This window comes from Drosophila ananassae, chromosome 3L (assembly GCF_017639315.1).
Source record: "Drosophila ananassae strain 14024-0371.13 chromosome 3L, ASM1763931v2, whole genome shotgun sequence".
NCBI lineage: Eukaryota > Metazoa > Arthropoda > Insecta > Diptera > Drosophilidae > Drosophila > Drosophila ananassae.
In genome coordinates, this window is record NC_057929.1 from 7,574,688 (window position 1) to 7,601,978 (window position 27,291).

The window sequence follows — 27,291 nt, forward strand, 5'->3', positions numbered from 1 at the left end:
TCGACCAATCGATGGCGTTATCGATCTATTCCCGTCTCTAATCCGGTACGCTTGCAGCTCTTATTTAACGTTTTTGAATGAAAATGATACGGAATCGTCTTGCCGTGCAGCTCCAGCGACATGTGCTGCAGATGTCAATGTCTACGAATGCAGCAGCAGCCGCTGCGCCCGCGGAGGGAGCCGCCATCAGTGAGTTCCGGACTGCGGTGACCAATCCCGGCGAGCACTCGGCGCTCCAGGTGGCTAAATTCTACACGATTCCGGCGGAACAAAAAAAGCAAATCTTTGCCGGAGGCGGACTGCCCAAGCAGTACGAACAACAGATCAAAACCTTCACAGAGGCTTGTCTAATGGTGAGGAATCCTGCCCTGGAGGTCCTCGAATATATTAAGAAGGCGGATCTGTCCAAGCCGGTGGTGCGATACTTGCTGTACGGGGAAAATGGTACGGGTAAGACCCTGACCATGGCCCACGTACTGCACTATGGTGCTCTGAACGATTTCCTGCTGGTGCACGTGCCATGGGCGCCGAACTGGATGAAGCGTCCAAAGGAGGCTTCCAATGCTGCGGGCCAGGAGGGCATGATCGACCTGCCCTTTGACGCGGCAGCTTGGCTGGTGCACTTTAAGGGCCAGAACAGCAAGCTCCTGCAGCGCCTCGAACTGAAGACCAGCAAGGAGTATGTGTGGAGCAAACGAGAAAGTACCCCGGCAGGTTCCACCCTGCTCGAGCTGGTGGAGCACGGAATAGCCCGCATCAAGTACGCTTCGGAGACCACGGCGGCGCTCATTTCTGAACTGAAGCTGCTCTCCACCGCCGGAAAGTGCAAGGTGATGGTGGCCATTGACGGTTACAATGCCTTCTTCCACCCAGTTACTCGCATTTTCTCCGACAACAAGCAGCGGGTGACGCCCGACAAGATCACCCTCACCCACCCCTTCCTGAACATCACCCGCTATGACTGGACGAACGGTGTGTGCATTCTTTCCGTTGACAAGATCGCTATGACCGAGGGCCACATGGACTCCTACATGCCACGTTACTTGTTGGGCACAGAGGGATTTGAGCACTTGGACCCCTTCGTGCCGATCCATGTGGAGAACTACAGCGATAAGGAGTTCCACAGCTACATAAGCTACTACCTGGATCGCCACTGGATCAACAAGACGCCGCAGGGCTTTGAGGAGCAGCTGAAGTTTATGAGCAACAAGAATCCCTACGCCCTGATGCAACTGGTCAGAGCCTTGTAGGTGGGGATCGTCCTGTATTTGTTAAACTATAAAATTAAATGATTTGTTAAACACAACGGATGACTCTGTTTTATTGGGGGACAGAAGATGGTGAAGCAATAGAAAGCAAAGTTCGTTCATTTTAATTCCAATCATGTTTCGGTTCTATATTTATTCAACATGGCGAGTTCAAATTGGAAATTTATTTAACGATAATCAGCAATATATAATAATGCACTGTAAAATATATAATTTCGTATTTTCATATATATATGTGTGTCTGTATGCATATTTTAATTTTTTCAATCAAGACAAATTATGGAGAGAGTGGCTTCAGAAGCATCTTCAACAAAATGTAACTCAAAGTCCTCTGATCTGATCCTCTATACATATGTATATGACTATATCTTAGGTCTCGTTTCCAGTGTGGGTGGGTTTTTAGGGGTTTATATGAAAGGGAGGTTGGCTGGCTGGGTGACTGGTTGATACAAAATAATAACTAAGCTGCAATTAACATTTGTCGTCATATTCGTAAGTATATTTGCATAATTTCTATTACAATTTTAGTTGCTTTCAACAACAATAACAATTATGTATGCATGTGTTTGCTTAATTCTCTCCTATCGGATGTGGTGGCTGCCATGTCCATCAAATAATCCTGGCATAGACATACATATGACTGCAGATTCTCATTTGCGTTTCTAATGTGGTTTTGGTTTAAGTTTTACGTGAATATTCTGATGCTTCGATATATATATATACGTGATTCGGTGTGGGCTTGTTGTGTTCTATGTAAGTGTTACAAATCATATAGCTTTTATATCCTTTGCATATATAATATTATGTGAATTTTTAGTTGGTTTCTTTGTCCTGGCACGGTAACAAATAAAAAAAAATATATAAAGCCTCCTCTTCAATTCGTAAACGTAATTTAAAATGCATTAAACAAAAGTAGAATAACTTAAGCGCAGGTTTGGCGAAAGCAAGAAGTTAAGGATTAAGCGCTGGCTGGGAGGTTACGTATTAATGTATACATTAAAGAGATATATATATTCATCGATATAAATTAGAAGTTGATGAAATCATCGTGTGTGTCAATAATAAAATAATAATGGTAATAATATACGAAAAACAAAACAAGGACATCTGGCTCGATTAGGATCATCCCTGAATACATCCATTCGATTCGGTCCGTACTCATCGTCTTCTTCTCATCAATTCTTTTCAATAATTTCCAAATGCTCGCAGAGCCCAACACACCGATTCCAAAGTTTCTACATCGCAGGCTCTTCTGATCCTGATTCCGAATCCAATCCTCAAGGAGTTCTAGCAGGTGTGCTTGTGTGAGGGTGGGTGTGTTCTCATATTTTTTTCGTTTTTCTCTTCAAATTTCTGGATGGTTGGGTCGTGTTCTTGATGTTAGGAGCATTCGTCTACTTAGGCTAGTTTTCTTAAACATACATTTACTCATTCGTTTCGTTTTGGTTTCCACTCCGCCGAAATCCTGATGAACTCAATGCATGACAAGTTTCCAATGTTCTCATAATTACTACATCTACCTTTGGAGAAGTGTGTATGTGTGTGTTTGGGTTTGGATGTGAATATGAGTTTGACTGCGGGTGTTTGGATGGGCATGGACATGGGCATGGGCATGACGCATGGAGGTGAATCCTTCCGGATGGGACGACATTAATGATGGTGAGGAATAGTTGAACAAACAGCGAACGGCAGCGGGCGGTGTAACCTCCCGTCCGTATTATTTCTTGACGTACTGGTATGGGCCAGCGGGACGGTAGCGCATATTGGGTGGTACAGTGCCGCCAATCCCACCTCCAGTGGCGGCAACGATGCTGTTAGCCATGATCCCGCCGCCGCCGGCGTTGCCGAGCCCGGCATTCCGGCCATTGAAACTGGCTGCGCTGACAACCATGCCCGGTGGTGAGGCTCGCACAATTGCCTGTGGCGGCAAGGTGGTGTGCATGGCATTGCCCCGCTGGGCGGCTGTGAGGGAATAACACGAATATTGTCTAAGGGCCGCTGGCGCAGGGTCGGAGTGAATCAACTCACCTGGCACAAAAGGTTTTGGCTGGTGGTAGGCGTTATTGTGTGAGCGATAGTAGACAGTCTCGTCGTTGTGATGATAGTGCGATTGCTGCGGAAACTTTTGTCTAAAATGGAACAAGTCGTAATCAATGGTGGCTACAGAATGCACCACATCACCCACCTGTAGTTGCCGCCCGAGCGCTGGTTACCATTGCCATTATTACCCCCCGAACCAGCAGCTGCTCCGTTACCGCCACCACCAACAGCTCCGGTGGCCGCAGCATTCGACTGCTGCTGCAACTGACGCAGCGTCAGCTTCTTGGCCGCCTCCGGGTCCTCCATGAGCTCCCGGTACTGTTCCTGGCGGATGTCGTCGTGCTTATCCGGCGTGAGGTAGCGACGGATTTCGGCCAGGGCGTAGGCCACGCGGGCATACGCCTCGGCAGGCGGGGCAATGGTGGAAACCTCGACATGCAGCGGAAGATTCAGGTGGGCGTATTTAGCGTCCGCAGAGTTGCGCAGCTCCTCTTCGCGAGCTCGGTCCTTCATCGAGAAGCGGCCGAGTATGACGATCTTGCACTGCGTCTCCTCCTGCAAACGCCGCAGCGAGTTGCCCTTGGGGCCCAATAGTTTTCCCACATAGTTGAACTTCTTATCCTTGATAGGCACGTGCACCTTCTGAGACAACTTGATAGTGCGCTGCTGGTAGACATCGGCGTACTGGTCTCTAGTGGGAATCCGTCCGTTCAGTTGCACTCGCTCCAGAGCTGTTCGCAAATGAGGAAAAAGACAAAATTATAGTCAAACTGGGAGAGAAACCCTATCGAAACGATTTACCCTCATCGATTAGCTTCACCGCCAACGGAAAATGATTCTCCATGCGGGACCGCTCCGTCATCAGGTCCTGCATGTACTTCTGGATCGCCGGCGCCGGCTGGGCCTTCTCGCTGTCGGCACTGGCGTTGTGTTCGTTTTCGTGCTCCCCATTGCTAGTGCCGGTGCTGCTGGTGGTCACAGCTCCGGCGGAAGATGCCGCCGTCGCGGCTGACCCTGGCACACGCATTCCGTTTTCCGCCATTTGTCCTGCTTCTTGACACTCGATCAATTGCTGCTGGTGTGGACGAGGATGGGTCGTGTCGCGTGCTTTCTGATTGCGGTGATCTGCGGGAGGTCGTCGGCGGCGCGTTGTAGTCTATTCGATTAGCTAGCCAAGCAAGTGTGCGACTTCAGCCTTCCCAGTGGCCCTAATTTTTCTCTCCCTGTCCAAGTGTGTATTAGGGATGTCGGAAATATATCAATATATCGATTAAGTTTCAAAAGAAAATATATATGTTATCGTAGAGATATATTTTTAGGCCAAAATATCGCAAGTTTCTGTTTCGAAATTATTATTTTCAAATTGGTCACTCTTTAATATTTTACACTGAATTTCATTTATTTATTCTTTTTAGGCTTAAGTTACTATTATTCCATATTAGTTTATAATTAATAACATTGAAGCATTAAACCTTACAGCTGTGTCTTTAAATTTATTAACTAGCATAATTTAATTTTATTTTCTAAAAATTTTTCTGTTTATATGACATTTGGTGCGGAATCTTCCAAAATGTTGGAGAGTTGACAAAAATGAGCTTCGTAAGCTGATTTTTTAATATTTTTAATCGCTTTTTCAACTTTCCTATAAACGATATGATTCACATAGAGATGAGCGCCCAGCTGCATTTTGGAAATGTTCGAAAATCACATAAAAGTACAAAAAGTTTCAAATTAATTCTTTAATTTATTATAATTACCTTTTCATGTAAAAAAACATTGTAAAGTGCATTTTTTTTAATATGTTTCCTATTCCATAAATGTAGTTAAATTTTTCGATATATTTGGCTATTTTCCAACAGCCGTATCATCGCTAACAATCCAACGATAACGCAAAACAATTTATCGCTTTCGTACCACATACATATTTTTTCAGCCTACTACTTTTCAGCAAAAGTAGAATCTTTCTTCCGCATAGTGGGAATTTGCCAATTTCTATCACCGAAAAGAACACAGATCCGGGATGCCCCGCGACTACGACAGGGACTACAATGAGGATGCCGCCGACTACAAGCGAAAGCGACGCGACGAGGAGCCAGCGACGACCGGTGCTCAGGAGACTCCGGAGGCGGACGGCGGAGGCCACAGCACCAGCCACACCACTCTCAGAGACACGCCCCAGCTGAACGAGAAAACTAACGCCTACCTGCAGGAGTGCCTGCTGGAGAAGAAGACACTTGAGAAGAAGCACATAATCACCAAGAGGTTGTTGGATGACGGTGAGTAAACAACTATGGACACGTAACAAGAAGCGGATCTAATCGATTTTGAACTGGTAATAACAGAGGTCGAAAAGATCTTGGTTAGTGGCCGCATTCCCAAGCCGGAAATATATGCCAACGTCTACAGTGAGAAGCCCATCCGTGTCGCCCAGAAGGTGCTCTTCCCCATCAAGGAGTACCCCAAATTCAATTTCGTTGGCAAAATCCTTGGACCCAAAGGAAATACGCTACGGCAGCTGCAGGAAGAGACAATGTGCAAAATGGTGGTTATGGGCCGGAACTCGATGCGAGACCACGGAAAGGAAGAGGAGCTGCGTAGCGCTGGCAACCCCAAGTACGCCCACCTCAGTCGGGACCTTCATGTGGAGATATCTACAGTGGCCCCGCCGGCGGAAGCCTATCACAGGATCAGTTACGCGCTGGGCGAGATCAGGAAGTTTATGATTCCCGATGCGAATGACGATATCCGTTTGGAGCAGCTGCGCGAGATGGACGGCAAGGAGCGCCTCTACAAAAAGTCTCACCACTATTCAAAGTCCTATGGAGAACATGGTGCTTACAGTTCTCGGTTAGTTGAATTTTTGATGAAAAAGATCTATTAATTGAAGACTATTTGGTTTTGTAGTACACCTCCTCCCGCGTCGTCCAAACCTAAGGTGTATTCGATTCTGGAGAAGGCCCGCTATGTGATGGACGATCCTAACTACGGAATCGTAAAAACACACAGGTTGGTTGCATAAATTCAATTGACTTGAACCAGAATACATGTCGACCCTAGCAGATCACGGGACCACGAGCTGTATGACCATCATGGAGAGTACGATCGGTATGCGACACCACCGCCACCGAGCTCGAAGCACTCCAGCCACCACGCGCAGTACGAGAGCAGCTCCTACGAGCGTGACTACCGGCGTGAGTATCATCCACACTCGTCCTCGTCTTCCTATGCAGCAGCATATTCAGGTAAGATGTATAGCATTATAGAACAAATTAATCTTTCTCCCTCCACCAGGAATTTAAAAAGAAAATAAAAGAAAATCAAAATATACAAACTAAACTTATATCGCGTAAAAAAAAAAATACAACCAAAAAAACAAAAAATGCAAAACAAAAAAAATTTCCAGCTGAGAAAAATATTCAAAATGCAAAAAATATATATATATTTTAAACAATCGCCATAAAAACCGTGTACAAAAAATTCTTATAAACGGAAAGCCATCCTATTTTAACGAGATTTTAAATGCACTATGCCTGAACAGAGGCGCGATCAACTAAACCGTACCGACAATAAAATCATCTTCATGAATTGGACGACTACTAACATACTCACAAAATCAAGAGCCAACTGAATGAAAAAATCAAACCAACAAAACCAAATTAGTTTGAATTTAAATGTAGAAAATGTAGAAAAAAATCAACTATCATTTAAGAGAGCGTTCAAAGTACTCAAAAAAAACATATCTTAAATGTACAAAATCGTAACTGTGATAAAAATTGATTTTAATCCAAATTTATAAAGCACTTGTGGCATCTTTTTTTTTTAAATTACTCGGAAAAGAAACATGTAGGAAACTTTATTTAGGGTGTAGTGCATTCAAAACCGGTTAAACAATTTATTTTCTTTTTTTTTTTTAAATGTACATATATTAAGCAAAACAATAAAAAAAAAAACAAAAAAAAAAAAAACAAAAATGCACCACAGAGACAAGAACACCTGAAAATCTAAAACCAAAAAATAAAATTTTTTCCAAAATAGCAAAACCAAGCAACGGTCGCTCATCATCGTCGTATCGACCAACAACCTCGGGCTCGGGATCACATTCATCTGCACACTACGAAACAGGATCCCGATCTCGTGAAAGCGTGCGTTATCGCTCGGCTCCATATCCGAAAATACGTTAACCCATCGATTTACCAATATCCATGAAACCACAACAACACCAACAACCACAATCCCCCAACAACAACAACAAACAACAAAAACAAAAAATTAAGCATAAAGAATAAAAATATATATATATATTCCAAAAACAAAAAAAAAACTATCGTTAATATTTAAAGTCAACAAAATCCAACTATGCACACCTATTAAATATATATACTATATAAAACTAAAATCGAATGATAACCCCAATTTTTATTGCAATTGTTCCAATGTTCGAATTGTGTTATATAAAGAAATCATCAATGCAACAAATTTTATCCTCGAAAAAAGCAAAAAAAAAAAAAGAAAAACAAAAAATGATTGTACACAAAAATCTAATTCTAAATCTAAATCAAACTGCAACAAATTTAATTCTAGTTAATGCGAATACAAATGAGAACTAAACACAAAACAAAATCCCCCCAAAAACCAATTAATCAATGCGTAATGTTAGACTAAGCTTTGAAAATATTGTCTCATAAGATTATGGTGATAAAACCAACAATAAAAAATATTCAATAAATTACATATATATACCACCCAACGACGAAAAGTAAGTACCGCTTGTGGACTGAATTATTAACAACCAAACACAATCAACAGCAGTTAAACAAAATTAACTAAATGCCGGCTTCGATACAATTCCCCACGAGATTTCTGAGTATTGTGAAACGTTCAACGTTGCGTTTATGATTATGATTATGATTTTACTTTTAATTTGTTTTAGACCTTGTGAACCGACGATTGTTTTATACCTTACTTCTAATTTTAACATCTACCTACTAGGCTGAATAGAACCGAATGTGTTTGCCGCTACATTATCCAAATAATAAAATAAAATATATAAACGATACATGTTTTTAATTTAAGGGATGACGGGTCTTGGTTATATGGGATAATCACAGGGAGTGCTTAGAAGTTCATGGCTCCATCTAGGAACATCAGGCTGTCGACGGCGGATATGGCCATGTCCACGTCTCTCTTTTGGATGGTTTTCTTCTTGGATTGTGCGGTGTACGTATAGGACTCCCTCGCCAGAGAGGCAATAAAAAGCTCCACGGCCTTGGTCAATGTGAACACAGCCTCGCTGTTGGCCAGATGCAGATCGGGGTCCAGTTTCATGATGTTTCGTATGCGGGCCAAAGGAAGTTGCGTGATTTTGGAGTCGCTTTCGTGATCAGTTGGCTTTACACCATTGGTTGCTTCAATCACATATATTAATTAATTAATAGAACGAATTATATTAATACTTCTTACTAACCAGGCTTTTCGGCTGTGTTTTCGGTTCCATTTTCAGATGGGGGATCCTTCTCTGTTTCTTCAGCGTCAAGCTCTTCTGGGGGTTCTTCTGTTGGCTCGGAATCTACAGGCTCTGTTTCCATAGCCTGTTCTTGCTCCAGGTCCTGTTCTTCGGATAATTCCTGCGGAAATAGGTCCTCGCTGGCCATTGTTTATACTTTGCAAAAATACAAATAAATTGCCTTAGAGATGGACAGCTCAAAGCCGCCAAAAATATCGATAACTTGACGAACATGAACTAGTTCACGGCTTTTAAAGTCCTCTTTTAAAAAACTTGTCTTTTTAAACATATATAGCTTAAAAATCCCTAGAAAAATCTATGAAATAATCACAGCATTTTTGACTATATATTTTAATTCAGTAATAAAGTATTTTACCCACGAATATAAACTAGAGTATGATCAAGGCAACTATCGACAGGCTCCCAGCACTATTATAGATACAGTTTTTCATAGCAAGTCGCATTTTGAGTAAAAATAATAAATTATTATGGAAGCAGCGCCCGAATTTGCTGAGAAACCAGCAACCCATGACCATCAGCCACGCTTAAATGAGGTGGCCCAAAAATTCCTGGCCGATTTGGACGAGGAGCGTCAGCGTTTGTCGTCCAAGTTTCCACTGTGCGCTCTACTAATTGATGAAGGTAAAATCAATGCCATGTTCTTCCCCAACCTAATTTGTATTTGCAGCCGTGGACCGTGTTTACTGTACTGGCCGCATTCCCGGCAAGGAATTCTACGCCGACGTCTACAAGCAGAAGCCGATGAAGATTACCCAGAAGGTATTTGTGCCAGTCAAGCAGTACCCTAAGGTGAGTCCTCCAATCCCACCTTTTGGCCGCCATTTTAAAGTCCTTTTTGCAGTTCAACTTTACGGGAAAGATATTGGGACCCAAGGGAAACTCGTTGCGACGCCTGCAGGAGGAGACCCAGTGCAAGATAGCCATCAAAGGTCGCAGCTCTATACGCGATCGGAATAAGGAGGAATCGCTCCGCAGTTCCGGGGATCCCCGCTATGCCCACTTGCAAAAGGACCTCTTTCTGGAGGTTAGTACGGTGGCCACACCGGCAGAGTGCTATGCCCGCATCGCATATGCCCTGGCCGAGATCCGTAAGTATTTGATTCCAGACAAAAACGACGAGGTATCCCACGAGCAGCTACGCGAACTAATGGAAATGGATCCGGAGTCGGCCAAGAGCATACATGGGCCCAACCTGGAGGCCTACAGGTACGTCTGAGCCACGTTTTACACGAGGATTACCTCATTATGTTTTGCTGGCAGGTCTGTCTTTGATAAGAAGTTCGGCAGCAGCAGCAATGGAGCTCCGAAGTACATAAGTCTCATCAAGCGAGCTGCGGAAAATCCGCCTGAGTAAGTTAGTTGTAAAGTATAATTTTGTACCATTTACCGCCCAAACCAGGATGAATCGTTAGTCGGACCAGATCATTACCGCCCTTATGCCTTATTGCCAACGTGCGTTGTTATTGTTACTAATAGTCTTGTCGTTTGTAGAGTCGAAGATGCCGAGGAGGTGGTTTACGAATACGAGCACCGTTTGCCCCCAAAACGCCCGCCCACGGGCTACGAGTATAGTAAACGTAAGTGGTCCCTTGCACGCATTCTTTCCGATCTTTTCATCCTTAGAGAATTAATGCTGGGATCCGTTAGATTGGATCCGCCTGCAGCCTCCAGTTCACCTTTTACATTTTGCGGGTTGCACTTTTGATGGGCTTCCTTTTGGGGGTAGACAGTATTGTAGAACCAGTGAATGAAACAAAAACAAAAGAAAAAACCAAAAAATCTTCATGCAATAATATAATACTTTGGAATGAATAATTTTAAATAATAACCATTTGTATATTTAATGATCTAAACCATTCTTAATTATACACATAACCAGTTTAAAGTAATAATGAAAATCAATGAATTTTATAGCACGTCCATCAATAATACCAACAAGCGCTGCGGCTTATAAACGTCCGTATCCGACTGACATGAAACGTATGCGCGAACCGCCCATCAAGTCCTATAAGCCCAATCCGTATTCCATACTCAAAAAATATAAATAATAGAACTCTGCATTCAACTGCTTCGATCGGAGCTCGTGTTGATTTCTTCCACACGCCGCTATAAATTGAAATTAAGGACGATGTTTATGTTTATAAAACTTGTGAGAGGAGAACAATATGAACAATTTATAATCACAATGACTTCTTGGTGTGGCAGGAAGGAGCTGAATTCAAAGTGAAGCTATGAATAAATAACTAATAATTGAAAAATAAAAATGCGTATGTGCGCTATAAAATCTCAAAAACATAAATTTAACCTTAATTTATGAATAAATAAAACTGTTCAATCGTTTGGCGTTTGGACAATGCCAGTTGATCATAAGCTTAATATATATTATATTTACTGTTAAAATTATGATTTCATCATTTTTTAACTCTATGATACAACAAAAAAAAGGTTAAAAAAAGAAAAGAAAAACTGAAAGAAGAGAAATCAAATGAATAACCTTAATAACTACTATCCGAGCAGAGCCAATTATAATTAAATAAACCGAACCTCCCCTTCACAATCAATATATATGAACACATTTATACACATGTCATTAGTCGTAGAATCAGGATATATGTCTCCTTCAAGTGAAGTAGTAAAAAATGATAACAAAATCTATTAATCACATTGTTCATTGAAAGGCAAAATAAAATGAAAGATCAAAAATCCTTTTGGTCATCAAAGATATTAAAAGCAGTTTACAAATAAGATTAATAAACAATTATGAATTTATAAAACCAAAAGAAACTATGAATAAACTATTAAAGTTGCTAAGTAACTTAACTTCACACATATATATTTATTAAAAAAAAAAAATCATATTTTATCTTTTAACTATTTCATGGGTAAGTAATTTAAGTTTTTTAATAATTAATAATCCATTTATCTGAAATTCAAATAAAGACATCAAATTAAAATGTACTGTTTGTAAAGTTTTTATTTTCTTTAGGGAGTTATCATTGAATTAATTGGACTTTGTAGGTTTTCCTTTAAATAATTTTATTCATTTATCACAAAACAAGAATTGGAACCTATATAACTAGCAACGATATTGTATGGGGCCTCCCGTGAAACTGGCAATCCAGATTTGTTTCATCAAATCGCTTTCATTCGTCTTTGCGGAGTAATCTTGTGGATGGGTGCTTAGGCGTTGCAGGATTCTGTGATAGACCTCCATGGCTGTTTCCGCCCGATTACATGAGCTTTCTCCGCAATCCTCGAAGAACTGGCATTCTTCCAGCAGAGTCTCCTCAATGGAGTCTGAGTTCTCAGTTTGGGGAATCATCTAAAGTATAAGGCTTTCCTTAGAAAGTCTCCTGGCTGTCACATCTTACAGCACTCACCTTTGCAATCCAGCTGTGATTTGTTCCTCTGACTAGAAGTGTGTCCTGGACGCTATGCAGTTGAAGACTGAAAACAGGAAACTAAACTTATGGTGGCTTGTGCCACCACCGTAAGTAATACCACCACCCCGACGAAGGAACCACCATATGGCTGGCATACCCTACGCACATTGCGGAATTCCTCCAACTCCTCCGCGTTGCAGCTGCAGGATAACGAACACAGCGCTTTGTTGTCCCTGTCGGGCGCTGTGTTTTCCCCTCCACCTCCCTCTCACACACACACACACACACTTGAATGAAAAGTACACGACGGAATCCTGGCCGAACGCCAGCATATTTAGGGGTGGCTGGCTTACCTCGATTCGTACCAGTGAGCATTGAATGGATTCAGCTGGGTCTATAGCAGCTATAGTTTATTTCAGTTTACATCCGACAAAATAACATACACTCGATTGTTTCGATGTACAGATAATCTGATCATACATATAGTATACCGTAGTATTCTCGTTACACTGATTCATTAGGCCACTTGTTTATCGCATTTTGTTCCGCTAAGTTAAAATCAATTATTCACTAAAGTTTCTGTTCATTAAGCGCACGTTTAAAGCAAATACTCTAGGCTAATTCGATCCTATATGTAGCATATATATTCATGTTTATATTCCTAAGGAAAACTCTGCGTTTTAGTAATTTTTTAACAAGAAAATCAAGTTGCACCGTCAAAGGAATCTATTACTTATATAGCTTGGATTGGAAGTAGAGGAAGCAGGAAATCGGAAGTTTAAATCAAATCTATAGCTCTAGGAGGCTTTCTTCCCCACAAGATCATCGTCCTATATTACAATAACAAAGCAACATCTAACTCAATTCGCCAAGCAATCGCTAATCCTTGGATTCATCCGGAAATGTCAAGCTCATCTGTTGCGGTGCGCATCTCCAAACTCGTAACTCGGTTGGCTTCAATGCCGGTGGTGCAATTTTTTTAAGGAGCTCTTGAACTTGGCCAGGCCAGCTTCAGTAGAGTGCCTGGCCGGCCACTTGGATGGCGGCCAAGAGCAAAGTAGCCGCCGGCCAAAGGCCAATGTCTCGGCGGAAATCGGTTGCTGAATCATGGGCGGGTGGTGGTGTGGCGTCCGGAGACGGATCTACGGCCGGAGCCGGGGTGCTTGGCTCCGGGCCAAAACGGATGGTCACCTGCTGTCGCACATTCTGAGGCATCACGCTGCACGAGAACCTCAGCTCGGTGGCACTGGTGGTGGTGGAATTCAATGGAACGGACAAGGAGAATTGATTATCCAGAGAGTAGATGTTGTTCATCAACTTCTCCCCATTGCTGAGTTGGTTTGCGTCCTTGTACCAGAGGATCACATGCCGTTCGGCTTTTAAAAGAAATATATTTCAGAATCAGAAAGCTAAGCTTATATCCTTTTAACTTACCATCATAGTTTTTGACAGGACACTCCAGCTTGACCCTGGTGGCATTGTCAGGCACATACACGTCCACTGCCTTCTGGTTGAAGAAGGGAGCCGGCAGCTTGGGACTTGGTGTGGACTTGGCCAGATTTCCGGGCGCCTTCTGCGGCTCCTCCTCATCATAATCCCCCAGCTCTGATCCTGGTTCTCCACTAGTTTGGGCAGTGGCCCCACCACCACCTCCGGCTCCTCCTCCAGCGCCACCTCCATTTCCGCCTCCAGCTGCCGCCGAAGATTTGGCTGGGTGCGCCTCCGGCAAGGTCAGCACACCTGGAATAAATGGTAATTAGGTATGCATTGAAAAGCACTCGAGAAGGTGCCGTGCCAGATTTCCGTGTCTGGCGATAGTTTCGATGCCTAAGCCCCAAAGGCCAGCTCGCTGGCAACATAAAACCATTAACGGAATACGAAATATGCTGCCAAGCCCCTTTTTACGGGCCCGTTTTGTTCCCTGGGAGCGTGTCAACGCCCATTCTGGAGCAGCCGGGCGAATGTTATGTGATGTGATGGCTACAGCTCCTGTTGGAGGTCAGGTCACGATATGGAATTCTTTTCGGGAACACTCAGCATATGCATACACACATATCTTTCTGCAGATATATGTGATATCTGGATCTGGATATTTGGCACAAGGATGTGTGTACCTCGCTTTGGTTGCGTCATTTGCACGTTTAGCGCATTGCTTAATGGCTGTGAAAATTGCCAATTTTCCTTGCTTTATATTTATTGTATATGTATGTATGTATGTGTGTCGCTAAGTGTGTGTGCGAGTGTGGGTGTGGGTGACAGTGTGTGCCAAAGTTATTAGTTTTGTTTACACTCTCGTTAGGCAAAAAGGGAAAAGGCAGACAAGTTGGGACACCTTTCTTAGCCTTGGCGTAGTTTCCGCCTTGTGTTTGCCAAGAAAATGGTATTTGGGTCATTGGGAATATTTGGGGATGATTTAATCTTTAAGATCATAATAACTATCATAAAAAGTATATGTCGTGGGGTGTCTGACGACAGGCTGACGGTTGGGGGTCTTATGACCATCGCATCCCAAAAGTAGGCAATATTATTTTTATTAAAGAGAAAGTCCTTGAAGTTCTTTACTCAAATTATGCTTTTAATGTTTAAAATTCAAAATAAAACTGGAAATATAAAGAATAATTGTCATTCCTTATCTTTTCTAGGTCAAAAAGCAAATGATTTGTTTGTAGAAAGCTAAAGCCTGCCCTTTGAAGAGAAGACATTATTGTCACTCATCCTCCCACGCTGGTGTTGTTCTTCTCAGATATGGAGAGTATAATTAATATCGATAAGCCGCATAAATAACCCAAAATGTACCCATGATGCGGCAATTACCTCGCCATATTCCCTCCCATTTTTTGACAGCTCATCTACCATACAGCTCCCCGGAACCGAACCCGAACACGCTCCCAGTTGCTTAATTATTCAAGAGCCACTTTAATCATGTTGATATTTTTAACAATGTGCTCATTCCTCCTTTTCTCCATCCCATATTTTCCCTTCATTTACTGTTCCACTAATTTCTCTATTTGTAGCCAACGAACAATTCTTGTAGACTTGGGAAAAAATCCTGAAAAAGTTATACGAAATAGCTTATAATATTTAGTGATTAAAGGGACTTCATCCTTGAGAAGGTTCACTAGATCTCTAACTTAATTTAAATCTCTCCCGTTTAAATATTAGTATGTCTATAATTTCTCTCAGTGTATGGCCTTCATGTTGCGTTGGGAATGACAAGCCCTGCTTACAAGTGGTTCCCAAATTGTCGTCAATTCACTGAATGAGACACGTTCTTGCAGACAATACTTCCCGACCACTATGTAGCTCTTCTCCCCTTTGCAATCTAATAATTCCCGGCGAGCGTTTTAGGAAAACTTTGCCATAAAAGTGGCGACCCTTTGAGGCACTTTTGCTTTGATGGTTTTGGGTGACAGACAATGGTTTTATGGAGTTGGAATCGGGCTCCATGTGGCTATCGATATGGATGTGGTGTGGACTTCAACTTGGACATGGCGAAAATGCAACCTCCGGTGAATACACAAGCACTTTTCTGTTTCTGTTTGATATTAATATGATAGATGAGGCAATCGCCAGTGCACATGATACTATATTTTCAGGGTTCTCTGTTTTATTTTTTCGTATTGGGTCAGCGGATGGAAAATGGGGTAAGTGTAATGCATCGATTACTTAAGCACACACACATAGACAGGCTTTGGGGCACAGTAGCAGCACTGCACTAGCTGCACACGAGACTTTCCGTCCAGGATTATAATCTCGAGATTATGCAAATTAGCTGCCATGAGTGGGTACTGAGGAGAAGCAAACAAACAAGAAATTTTCAAGTATTTCTTTGTGCTTGATATACAATAAATATGTGGGAATTAAGCCCTTCTTCAGACCTTATCTTTTTTATAGGACCCGCATATGTTACCAATCACAAATCAGCTTCACATAAAGATATTATTAATTGAAACTAAATTAATTTGTTGTTTCGATATGAGTGTGTGTGTGTTAGTGAGTCTCCATTGGAGCGGCAAAAGATGTGAGGAGTATGTTGAACCTGGATTTTTACCTGGAAAGTGGATGGATCCGCAGGCGATAAGTAGCAGCAGCCAGAGATGCCTCATTTTAAGCGATTATTTATGATTAAAATATGTATGCAAATGCAAATGCCACTCCTCACAGTCCTTTTCGCGTTTTTATTTTCTATACGGATGGTGCAACTACGAGAACCCGTTCGCGTTTTTAACCAAACTTGGAGGATAAACGGCTGCCGAGACACTGAACTTTTTGTTTTGTCACTTGGGTTCGGTTCGGTTATTTTTCGAGGCTTTGTCTTGGCTTTGCGTGGGCAGTCGTTTTCGATTCTGTTGTTCGTCGAGGACTGTCAGCAGAAAATAAGAAGTGCGATTGCGAATGCCGACAGAGGGATATTCGGTACAGTATAGCTTCCTTAAGGAGGATATTAGGATATAAGATAGGTTTTTGGGTCTTTTTATTGAAGTATTTAATAATTAGAGTATAGTAAGGGGATTCAGGACTTTGGAAATCAAAGCTTTTTAAAGATATTACGTATACGCCTGGTGAAATAACAGACCATAGTTTAGTGTTTCAATTAAAACTTAAGATGTTGTATAAAAAATGATAAAAAAAAACAAAAACTAAAAGTTAAATAAATAAAATCTTAGAAATTATAAAAACTACAAACCTATCTCTTGATTTCCATTAAAACTTCGTTCCAGAACTGAGAGACTCCACTGTGTATGTTGTGCTAGTGTGGAATTTGGGGAAGGAAGGAGGGCAGAGAGTCAGCATAATAACCGAAGGCGGCGAAGGAGAGCAGATGACTCATATTGCACAGTCGCAGGAGTGCCCAATTGGAAATCCAGAAATGTGTCAGAACATAGTCGGTTTGCAGGCCATAAGGAAACTTAATTTCTCACTTAGTATGCAAAGCACGAGTGCAAGGAGCAAAAGTGTTGGCACAGAGCTGGGGAAATTCTGGTGAGAGCACCCTAGGTCAATTCCATTTCAAATGCTGTGGCAGTTCCACTTTCCAGCATTCCCTTGCAGTTGGTGCAGCAAAGCCGCCCAACGAATCTTCCCCCAATCTATAGAACAACTGTGTTCTGGTTGCAACCACTCTCTTAGCTAGTTCTCTTAAATGTAACTGGTAGATGAGATAAAGTTTAGTGACGAAGGCACTTAAGACACTTAAACGACCTTATGTCAAAATATGTAGAGGAAAATGGATGGCAGGTGCTATCAAGCTATTTACTTAGAACTTTCAACAGTGTAAAATAAGAACTTCGTCACTTATCCAAACGTCCATAATGTTTCCTGTTGCTTGGAGTCTGCGCAGCCCCTAAAAGTTCGTTCGGTTAACAATTCAATTCTCGCGGGTGATTCAACCCAAATATTTCTGGGCTGTCAGCGCACTGTTTCTATTCATCCATTCTTCTGCTGGCTTTTAACTTTGTTGTCGCCCTTGTTGTTTGATTAATTTGTTTTCAAAAGAAAAGAATTCTTGGAAATTCTCCAAATGCATCGCGACCGCCACCAGAAAATCTTTCACTTTGTGTGCATTCCCGTGTATCCATGAGATTGTTGGTGTCTTGGCTGTGTGTGCTTGGATGTGAGTACGTGTAAATATAAATATTTGATTAATATCCACGCCCATTCAATCCCATACAGAGGCCCCCTTGGAATTGTTCTAAATTTGCGGATGTTTACAAGCTTGGCACCCAACAGAAGACAACACAAACATTGCACCAAGTGCACTGGAAATCAAGGACTAACCTTCTAATATTAATAGATTTTCAATTAAAAATGTATCTTATTTTTTTCAGAGAAATAAACTGCACAATTGCAACTTGCAATAGCTTGTTTCGAGATCTAGTTTGTAATTTCAGATAATTTGTTTTTCCGCCAGTGCAGCTTCCACAAAGATATGTATCTGTGTAAAGCATAATGCACTTTGTTTTATGCTCGTAGATTAATTTTAATTGTTTGTTTGTTTGTACAGTGCAAATGTTGCATGTAGATACATTTAATGCGGTCGCTGTCGCACTCATAAATTGTATCTGCATCTGTTGCGCCAAGTATCTGTATCTTGCCTCGGCGGGTAAGCGATGTAGGCGTCATCTCAACGGGCACTGAGAAATAAACAAACTTGCAATGGAGCAATTCCATATTCCAATCCTTGCCGCCCTCCCCCCCTCTTTGGGGAGTCGTCTCTCCCCTAGCCGAAGCATAAGACCCATTGGTCTGCCGCAAGGAAATCACGGCTTCCCATGCCTCACTTTATTGCCGGCCTGAGAAAAAGCCGCAATTGCATCAAGCAAATTGTCTCCGGGGGATGCAAATAAATTTCCGCGAATCTTCGAGTGTAACTTGACGCGGGGAAAAAAGCGCATATGGACTGTAAATGTACATGTGCTGTGCAGCACAGAAGCAATTGCAGGAATTTAGCTCAAGCATGTGGCATAATCAAAACGATATTGCATTTTGCTTCTTAATTGTAAATTAATTGGAGCTTGCTGGAGCCACGTTTTTATTTGGCAACAAATGGCAGATTTCGTTGTGTTTCATTTTTTTATCGCAATCCTCTTACCCATCGGTCCACATCCGCTAATTCATATTTATGGCCAGGAAATGCTTTCCTTCTATAAATACAACCCCTCATCGCGCCACAATGTTTTTAAATAACATTCTTTTTCGCGCCATCTCCTTAAAACTCTCTCTTAGCTTACTTTCCCTCTCTCTTAGGCGCTCTCTTTGGCGGTCGTGGTGCTGTTGAAGTGCACGCGCAGTCATAGTCTGGGAACTGGTAGGTAGCCCCTCAATCGAACATCCACTGTTGCCCCGAACGGTTTGTTAACGGAATTTCAAACAGAGACTGAACCAAAAATTTCAAAAAAATAAAAAATAGAATTCTAGAATCAAGAAGAATTCTTCTGTGTGTGATTGTGTTGAATAAAAATAAAAAGAAAAAGTATATAATAATAAAAGAAAGCACGAAAAGTATCCAATCAATCACAAAAGATACAGATATAATACGAAAAAGTGCTGACTGTGCTATCCGGAAACTGAAACTATTTAGTGTCAACATAGTAATTACAGGGCATAATTTTCTGAAAACCCAAAAAGATCAGCAGAAATCAATAGCCCCCCGGTGACACAGATCTTCCGAAATTGGACAAAAAGCGAATACCCCACCGGTTACATATATTTTTAAAACGATCGTTGGCCAGTGCACTGAGATCTATATAGAACTGTATAATGATGTCCAGAAGAGCCCTCCTAATTGCCGGACTCCTACTGATCGTGGGCAGCTCCACGGGTAAGTGCTTTCTGGGGTTAGACCTGATGCAATCATACATATGTATGTGGCTTCCCGCCTTCCGAGACAATCTAATCGAACTGGGAATGGGAGGGCGACCCCAAAAAACGATCAGAGACTGATCGCAATGCATCAGATTCGGACGGGGATCTGAAGTACAGGAATTGGAACTGGAATTCACTATAAATCGCTGTGATTGTTGGGCGTGAGCTGGTCGAGATGATAGTGTCGTTGCCGGAATGCTTTAAACCGGTTCTGACCTACATTTGTTCCCCTGATCGGTCACTAACAAATCGAATATGGGAGATTGATTAGGTCAGCCCAATAATGTTATCAGTTGGGAATAAAACTTGTAAAAAAAAAACATACATATCGAACGGAGAAAAATCGACAAATATCATCATGTAATAGGGTTATAATCTATTGATTCTATGATGATTAAAAAAGTATATACTTAAGAGTTTGTATTATTATGACATTCTCCTGAAGAGATGACTAATTTTGAAGAAATCTTTCACATCTGATTCACTTATTTTTGGATAAATAATTAGGATTCCCAGTGAATCATAGAAGATCTTTTGTCTGTTTTGTCATTTGGTCAGATTTCCGCATTATTCAAATGATTTTTATGTACGTGGAGTAAATCTCTAATGTTTTTATTAGTTGTGTAATTTTGCAGTGCACAGCTCGAACAGTTAGCTTAGTAATTTATTGTGCAAAGGCCGTCACATTAATTCAGTTATTTATCACGATGGATGAATGGCGTCGTCGTCCCGAGTGCATTCAAGTTTTTCCCGGCCCATTCAATAGGTGATGCCAGGAGGAGGAAGTCTCTAAAGAGGGGAAGGCACAATGCCACATACCCACATAGGTGTGTGCCATTTGCTGTTTGGCATTTGCCATTTGTGATTCCGAATCGGTTACGGCTGTTAATTATTCCAACTTCGACCATTGTCTGTGCGCCCAGGAAATGAGCCAGCGGCTAAGTAGCGAAAACAATTCTACGAGTTCTACGGATCAATAGGGAAGTGTTGTTCCCGGAGGGTTAGGTTAGGAAGTATCGAATTCAGGGGCCTCTGGCTCCGTATTAATTAGCCCCTCGATTCACCGCAATTCTAGGTAGCCCGATGATATTCCTCTAAAGAAGCGTGTCGAAGAAGCGTGAGAACATTATTGGTCGTCGGCAGGGAGATCACCCTGGGTGGATCACCTGGAGGAACCCTTTTCCTGTTGTTTGCTTACCCCAATCCATAAACAATGCGATTATCATCAGATTGATTGGATTGCGAAATGGTAGAGATTGTGGAAGACGTAGCGTAGCTACCTACCTTCTGCGAAGAAGGCAGCAGTTTCCTTTGCGACGATCGCCGACTGATCTGCTGACATGTTTTGCCAGGAATTTATGTTTGCTCACTCCGTATTTAACATATTTGCTTAATATTCCATAGTTGTCCGACTGGGCTTGACATGGGTAAACAACAGCAAGTCCAACTGATGATCAATGGGATCACTGAGAAAAATGCTAACCTCAAAAGATTCATTCAAAAAATGGTTTTTCAAACAACTGATAGTTCTTAAGAGAGTCCATTTTTTGAAAAATATTGTGCTTAGAATTTGAGAATCTCCTCGTGATTCCGCTGTTTGCATTTTATGCTGGCATTTTTTTAGGTTTGAGTTTAATTTGCTTTGTTGGGGGATTGAATTTCATGGCGTTCTGTAGCCTGCCTGGTGCGAATTGAAATGCCCGGGCAAGAAGGCATCGGATGACCGCGAATACATCGAGAAGCGCGAAGCATAAAAAAAGATTTTGTTTGGGAATCGGCAGGGGCATTGCTGGTGGGGGGATGAGGTGAGGGTGTGGCATATTGTGAGGGCCCTGCCCTTGTTCTGTGCAGAAATTCCTCCTCGGCCCGGGCCCGGGGCCGGAGACCGAGCCAGAGAACAGGCATTTATTTTGGATTCTCTGACTCATCCTCAGTCGATGGTGTCTGTTCGCCATGGCCTGGTATTCACTGGCGTACAACATACCCATTCCGATTTGACTTGCATCCATGGCCCAGCACTGCAACAGATGGGGGCATTATGGAGTGGGTGGATCAAAGGGGAGGTGCTGTGCTGAGCAGGCAGAGCGGGAGTGCCGGTTCAGCGACAGCCGGCAAAAGCGAGTTAAACCAACTCGTAACCAATTCTCGACAATTAAAGAATCAATTTACTTAACGTTGCTGGCGAATTGCCTGTCGCTGAATGAGTTGTCCGCCGGCTGCGGGTTCCAGAGAGGGGCTGGTGGTGCTGCACCATTCAAGTGGGGCACGAATATATATATTCTGTATTTCTGTATGTATACTGGTATGTATGAGCTGAGCATGCATATAAAAGCGCTGATGATCGGCACGATAATGGAGAACCCAACTACTGATTCAGCGGCCAGAAGTCAAAGTCAAAAGCGAATAAGCCGCAGATGCTTCTCCGGATTCTCCGGAGAGACTCTTCGGATAGAAATATTTCCAGAATTTACGATCCGTGCAGAAGAAGTGGAGAGCCATAATTCTCATACAAAGTACTTGGAATCATTACAAATCCAGGCATGTCAGCCATTTAAGAGCTTAGGAATGTTGCCTATATTTTAGCGAAATCAGGGCACTGCTTGTGGTTGAGATCTAGAAGCTTTTAATCTCTTAATTATTAAAGAATAACATTCTTATAAAATACCTTTCAGAATAGCGCAACGTCTTCCTATAAATAGTTTTGCAATCTTTGAAATTCCTCGCCTCTGAACCGGCCAGACATCATAAAATTTATTCAGTTTTTCTTTTGAATTCTTTGCCGCCAAGGAATGTAGTTAGCCTTAGTTAAGTGTCAATATTTTATGGCATTCTTTGGCATTCTTATTTTATTTTAAAAATTCCTCTCAGCTTCGTGCTAAAACTTCAATTGAGACTTTTCGAGTTCCAAGTCCAAATTAAGGGCTTGAAGTCGAATGGCCAGTAAATAACCCAAATCGAAATGAACCCAAAATAGTTTCGGGAGAGAACGCGACTTGGATGAATGGGGCAAGAACTAGAAAGGAGTGCCGCATATTAATTAGAAGGCACTCAGTGGAAAACACGAGCCCTGCCTGGGACCATCTTAATATGCGCTAGGCGTAGCCTGAGTCGCGCCTCGTCTTCAGTATCGAGGAGCTATATAGTTGGCTGGGCGCCCGCACAATTCTGAACCCAAAACCCAAGGCACTTGCCACAGACACGTGCACCCACTCTCGGGGAAGGAACACACACACACACACACCCATTAGTTGTGTGTCAGAAGAAAGAAGAAATTTTTGTATATTCCGCCTGATTGGGGGGCGCAATGGAAAATCGTTTAAGTGAAATCAATGTTCCCTATTTGGAATCTCATATACATAATCGTATATTTTTAAAGAAAGTACACATAAGCTCGTGAGTGCTTCTGGACGTTTGGATTTCTATGATCGAAATCGAAATCGAAATTTATTGCAGCCACTTGATGCCACACAGCCAGAACACTATTATGGGGGATCAAACAAATGGAAATTAAAATAAATCGATTAGGTTAATGGAGAAAAGAGAAGCCCAGTGGTGGCAGGCGTGCTACGTATTTGCATAATTCAGTCGTTTCTGAAAAATTTTCAAAAAATACTCAATTAGTTTTTGGACTACCAACTGCCGGGCATCTGTCGGCAAACGAATTATTCAAAATCGATTCCAATCCCTTCGACAGGACCCGACACACGCTCGATGATGGTTGTTGCGAATAATTTGCTATTTTCGGCATCTGTCATTGCTGCACATCTGCCTCGGTGCCGGATCTCCTGCCCCCACACTGCACTCTACTTCAGTTCACCCCCTCTGGGATAATGCCACAGAGCTCCTGGCCAATTTGAAAGTGGCCGATGCGTAGGTAGTCGTCACTTTATGAGGTCCTCTCCTCTCGATACGTGGCCGTAACCTGATCGCTTTCACAGAACCCGAATGCCATTATCATTATCCGCTTCGCCTCATGTCTCTATCTGCCACACAAACACACAGATACACTCGCTCACTAACACAAAAGTGAAACGATCTCCTCCATCTCCTGCCACACAAACAATTTTCGGCTCATATAACGCAGCCCCTGTCCCTTTGGGCCGGGACGGGCCGGGCCGGGAACTGGCACTGGTCAGTCACGTAGGGCACTTAAAAAAAATTGCTGTAACTTCATTAGTCCACAAAGTCTTTCAGCCAACAGTCTAGATAATTGCCTTAATTTTCAATTGAATTTAATTTTAAAATTAGTATTGACATTGAAAACTTTAAAGGCTATTAACTTTCAAATAATAACTATATTCAGGGTGATTTTTCCAAGTGTAAGCTAGAGAGAGTGGTGGGAGACCCGGACAAACCTGAAAACATTCGTAAAGGAGATCAAAGATCAGAGAGCTCGCTCCCTCCGGGACTGGCTCTTAATTTCCTCCGGGCCTTATCACAGGTAGTAAACCCGGCAACAAAAGTGCTGCACTTGAATGATTCCCAACATGGCAGTGTGCCTGGGAGTGGGGGCAGTGACTGGGCACTAAAGCCAACTCGGCTTTGGGCTGTGGCTTGGGGGTTATTAGCTGAAATGCACTTTTCCCTCCCTACTCCCTATCTATTATTTTTGGAATCATGGTTATGATAAATTGTTGTTGGTCTAATTCTGGGTAGTAATTAAAATGGGGCTAACATGGGACAAGGGTTAAGGAAAGTTGGCCGGGTTATCTCCGGCGATAGGAGAACATGAAGGCGAACACAATCCCGGGTAGAGATCATTTCGGGAGGATGTGAGCCCAAAATTAAAGGTTAAAAGGGACTGGAGATTAAAATTAATGGAATTATAAACGCAGGGCTGTTTTAAAGTTAAGTTTTCTTGCTGTCTCCCGCCACTTTCTTTTCAAAACATCCTCAAGATATCCGCCCCAAGGTCTGAATGTTTATTCCCGAAATACAATTTATTTGTTTTCCTCTATGGGGGGAGCTCCTTCTTTATCGCTTCTGCTTATCGGAAGTCGAAAAATCCGATCCAGACCATCACGCCCGTTAAAAAAAATCTGCAAATAAACTTTCATTGCAATTGTTGTTCGTCTCGGGCCTTATCTTCCCGGTTCAATGGCTGTTTTTTCTTAATTTTTTCTTATTCTGGGCGGAAGGCGTCCAACATAAATTCAGTTGGCTCAGTGTGTCCTCCTGCTTCAATGTAAATACAAGAATAAATTTCTTTTATGGCTCAAGTTTACGACAAAGAGCGAATGCGTGAGTGAATGTGCATTTTTTTTTGGGAATTCTCCACCAGGAGGTGGAGGAGCTGTTCCGAGGAGTTGGGGGTTTCGGTTAAGAGCAGAGCATGAAAAGGAGAGCCAGCGATCGCCACTCACTCCTTCGAGCTGCTCGATGGAAATTCGAAGCTCAATAATTTCGTTTGTACTTGGAGCTTGTAAAATTTTTCATTTTTCCTGTTTCCGCATGAGGCACTCCACTCGCTCGCTGGTAGCGGGCGGCCAAAGCGGCCAAAATAAATGTACCAGAATGTAAATTTAAACTTTTCACAATCAACGAACCAAACTGTCCCTTTTCTCTCTTATTTCGAGGGTGTGTGGTGCAGTTGGCACTATGAAAATGGACATTGTTGTGAAATGCTTTCAATTCTGTGTGTCCAACGGTGACACCACCAAACAAAAACCGACAAAAAGTGGCCCAATATGCTGCCGTTCTTATGATTGTTTGTGTTGTTTGGTACACTGAGAATAATATTTTATATCCTCTTATCTCTAGTCTTTTCCATTAAGTCCTAGAAAAATCGGAAATAATATTTTCCAAATTTATGTATTCTTTAATTTAAAAACTATTTAATATTTTTAATTGTTGATGTTGATGTTGTTGGGTTTCCCCGTCAGCACGTCACATGTGGGTGCGGCGATCGACCAAGCAGGGGCAGTGGCAGTGGCAGTGGCAGAGACAGTGGCAGGGAAAAATCGAGGGGGAGTGTTAGGTTAGGCGCTGTGCTGTTGTTTTCTCTTTCCATTCGCTCATTTTAATTTTCGTTTTTCATGTGACCCCATTTCACCGAAAATGTTTTCGACAAAATATGTCTGTTTGTACACATGCGAGTGTGTGGCATGTGTGTGTGTGTGTGTGGCATGGGGCATGAAAGACTGAAGAATTGGTGGAAAAACAGTGAACGTGAATGCGAATTGCCTGCCTTCTTGCCTGCCTGGCTTTTAATTTAACCCATCATCGGTGCAGCTGTCTCTTAATGCCACCACCATAGCCATAGCCCACTCGGCCTTCCCTGCCCATTTCCCTGATGAATTCGAGCTGCGAAAATGATAAAGCACAAATACAAATACAAACAAATAGATATATCTATATTATGATGGCCTAATGCACTCTGAAGACTGTACGGCAGCCACTCTGGTTTCGATTTCCATTTAATTTCTCTTAATTAACCCACCGACTAAATGCGATGACTGCTCTGACCCCCACTGGGCTGCCCCCAAGGGATAAACAATCGAAAGGTCTATAATTACAGCAGATCTTCTGCTATTATCCACTAAATGGCTTCAATTTATTAAGTTTTCTTCGCCCCAAGCATTATAATTGTTCTAAAGAAATGTTTAAGAAAAAATTCAGACAGTTGCAGAGACAAAAAATTAATACTTTTCAAAGAAATCTTGAGATCTAACCACATTTTTCTAAATATTTTACAGTTCTCTCCTACCCACAATCCAGCATCGATGATGAGATGCAGAATGACGAGGACTTTGATTATTCGAGTGACGACCAAAGTGCTCCCAGTCCACAGACCAAGGACTCGACCTCCACATCCCTGCAGAAGATCACCAAGACGGCGTCTGTGACTGGAATTCGTGGCGAGGAGGTGAAGCTTCAGTGCGATGTGGGATCAGAAAGTGAGTACACATAATCAAAAATTTTATACAAAACACTAATAAGAAATACCTATTTTTCAGTGCTTAGCGCGGAAAATGTTGCTGTTCTTTGGTACTTCGGGGAGAACGTGATTGCCAATGGCCGGAATGTGGTGCAGCCCAACTTTGAACTGGATCCCAACTTCGATTTGACCATCTTGAAGGCCAGCTCCCAGGATGCCGGCACCTATCGCTGCGTGGTTCATCCATCCAAGTCCGAGGTCATCACTAAGGTGGTCATCGCCGATCATTCCCTGGATGCCATTGCACCGGAGAGCTCCACCTCGACGTCGAGCGCGATGGCCTGCAGTCTGATGGGCTGGACGGTCCTCGGATCTGCCATGCTGCTGTTGGGAGTCGGTCGTCATTAGCTTAAGCCTAGGATTAGTATTACGCTGGCAGAGATCTGTGCCCTCTTCAAAACACTCTCCACTCTTCTATTCTCACAGGAAAATGAGCATTTTGTTGATTGTAAATTTTTGTATTTTTAAAGACACAAAATCAACTTTATTTATTAAATAAAAAAAGGAACCAAAGTATACAGAATTGTAAAATTTGTTTAATATTTCCAGCTACAAAAAAAACATCATGGCCTAATTGGACTTTTTTTTTATATTTTACTTAACATGGACTCAACGAAAATTACAATATTTATGTAAGACACTGGCTTTAATAATATATCATTATATATATATATGATTCTCTTGGTATATATGTGTATATTATATTTATGTGTATGCTTTAAGGTCGGCATTTGAAATCAGGTCCTCGTCGAAACTTTGATTATGGAACTTTAT

General features: G+C 42.2%; 8 protein-coding genes across 9 annotated transcripts; 4 read left to right on the top strand and 4 right to left on the bottom strand.

The window, feature by feature from the left end:
• The first annotated feature begins 15 nt into the window (after nucleotides 1-15).
• On the top strand, nucleotides 16-1,306 carry LOC6495863 (28S ribosomal protein S29, mitochondrial). The gene has a single exon (XM_001959699.4). It carries the CDS (start codon nucleotides 78-80, stop codon nucleotides 1,248-1,250), a length of 1,173 nt encoding a protein of 390 aa, XP_001959735.2. The 5' UTR covers nucleotides 16-77; the 3' UTR covers nucleotides 1,251-1,306.
• Nucleotides 1,307-1,739: 433 nt separating this feature from the next.
• Nucleotides 1,740-4,576, bottom strand: LOC6494751 (KH domain-containing, RNA-binding, signal transduction-associated protein 3). Its single transcript, XM_001959700.4, has 4 exons — nucleotides 4,110-4,576; nucleotides 3,454-4,039; nucleotides 3,297-3,397; nucleotides 1,740-3,230 (listed from the first exon to the last, which is right to left on the bottom strand). The coding sequence occupies exons 1-4, from the start codon at nucleotides 4,348-4,350 to the stop codon at nucleotides 2,986-2,988; spliced, it is 1,173 nt and encodes a 390-aa protein (XP_001959736.1). The 5' UTR covers nucleotides 4,351-4,576; the 3' UTR covers nucleotides 1,740-2,985.
• A 591-nt stretch (nucleotides 4,577-5,167) lies between these two features.
• On the top strand, nucleotides 5,168-8,362 carry LOC6495864 (KH domain-containing, RNA-binding, signal transduction-associated protein 2). 2 transcript variants are annotated; one of them, XM_014908034.3, is made up of 5 exons: nucleotides 5,168-5,584; nucleotides 5,651-6,155; nucleotides 6,213-6,314; nucleotides 6,366-6,550; nucleotides 7,344-8,362. In XM_014908034.3, the coding sequence occupies exons 1-5, from the start codon at nucleotides 5,329-5,331 to the stop codon at nucleotides 7,487-7,489; spliced, it is 1,194 nt and encodes a 397-aa protein (XP_014763520.1). In that variant the 5' UTR covers nucleotides 5,168-5,328; the 3' UTR covers nucleotides 7,490-8,362. The 2 variants fall into 2 exon arrangements, with proteins under 2 accessions (XP_014763520.1, XP_001959737.1); XM_001959701.4 differs by having other exon boundaries at nucleotides 6,369-6,550.
• LOC6494750 (DNA polymerase epsilon subunit 4) lies at nucleotides 8,356-9,016 on the bottom strand. Its single transcript, XM_001959702.4, has 2 exons — nucleotides 8,773-9,016; nucleotides 8,356-8,713 (listed from the first exon to the last, which is right to left on the bottom strand). The coding sequence occupies exons 1-2, from the start codon at nucleotides 8,957-8,959 to the stop codon at nucleotides 8,424-8,426; spliced, it is 477 nt and encodes a 158-aa protein (XP_001959738.1). The 5' UTR covers nucleotides 8,960-9,016; the 3' UTR covers nucleotides 8,356-8,423.
• A 196-nt stretch (nucleotides 9,017-9,212) lies between these two features.
• On the top strand, nucleotides 9,213-11,663 carry LOC6495865 (KH domain-containing, RNA-binding, signal transduction-associated protein 2). The gene is made up of 6 exons (XM_001959703.4): nucleotides 9,213-9,453; nucleotides 9,500-9,621; nucleotides 9,674-10,038; nucleotides 10,093-10,182; nucleotides 10,324-10,409; nucleotides 10,747-11,663. The coding sequence occupies exons 1-6, from the start codon at nucleotides 9,300-9,302 to the stop codon at nucleotides 10,878-10,880; spliced, it is 951 nt and encodes a 316-aa protein (XP_001959739.1). The 5' UTR covers nucleotides 9,213-9,299; the 3' UTR covers nucleotides 10,881-11,663.
• A 188-nt stretch (nucleotides 11,664-11,851) lies between these two features.
• Nucleotides 11,852-12,470, bottom strand: LOC6502530 (ventrally expressed gene D protein). Its single transcript, XM_001959704.4, has 2 exons — nucleotides 12,213-12,470; nucleotides 11,852-12,154 (listed from the first exon to the last, which is right to left on the bottom strand). Exon 2 carries the CDS (start codon nucleotides 12,152-12,154, stop codon nucleotides 11,909-11,911), a length of 246 nt encoding a protein of 81 aa, XP_001959740.1. The 5' UTR covers nucleotides 12,213-12,470; the 3' UTR covers nucleotides 11,852-11,908.
• A 138-nt stretch (nucleotides 12,471-12,608) lies between these two features.
• LOC6494749 lies at nucleotides 12,609-16,590 on the bottom strand. Its single transcript, XM_001959705.4, has 3 exons — nucleotides 16,267-16,590; nucleotides 13,650-13,955; nucleotides 12,609-13,591 (listed from the first exon to the last, which is right to left on the bottom strand). The coding sequence occupies exons 1-3, from the start codon at nucleotides 16,319-16,321 to the stop codon at nucleotides 13,227-13,229; spliced, it is 726 nt and encodes a 241-aa protein (XP_001959741.1). The 5' UTR covers nucleotides 16,322-16,590; the 3' UTR covers nucleotides 12,609-13,226.
• A 2,413-nt stretch (nucleotides 16,591-19,003) lies between these two features.
• On the top strand, nucleotides 19,004-27,040 carry LOC6495866. Its single transcript, XM_001959706.4, has 3 exons — nucleotides 19,004-19,536; nucleotides 26,276-26,476; nucleotides 26,537-27,040. Exons 1-3 carry the CDS (start codon nucleotides 19,476-19,478, stop codon nucleotides 26,863-26,865), a joined length of 591 nt encoding a protein of 196 aa, XP_001959742.2. The 5' UTR covers nucleotides 19,004-19,475; the 3' UTR covers nucleotides 26,866-27,040.
• Nucleotides 27,041-27,291: the final 251 nt, after the last annotated feature.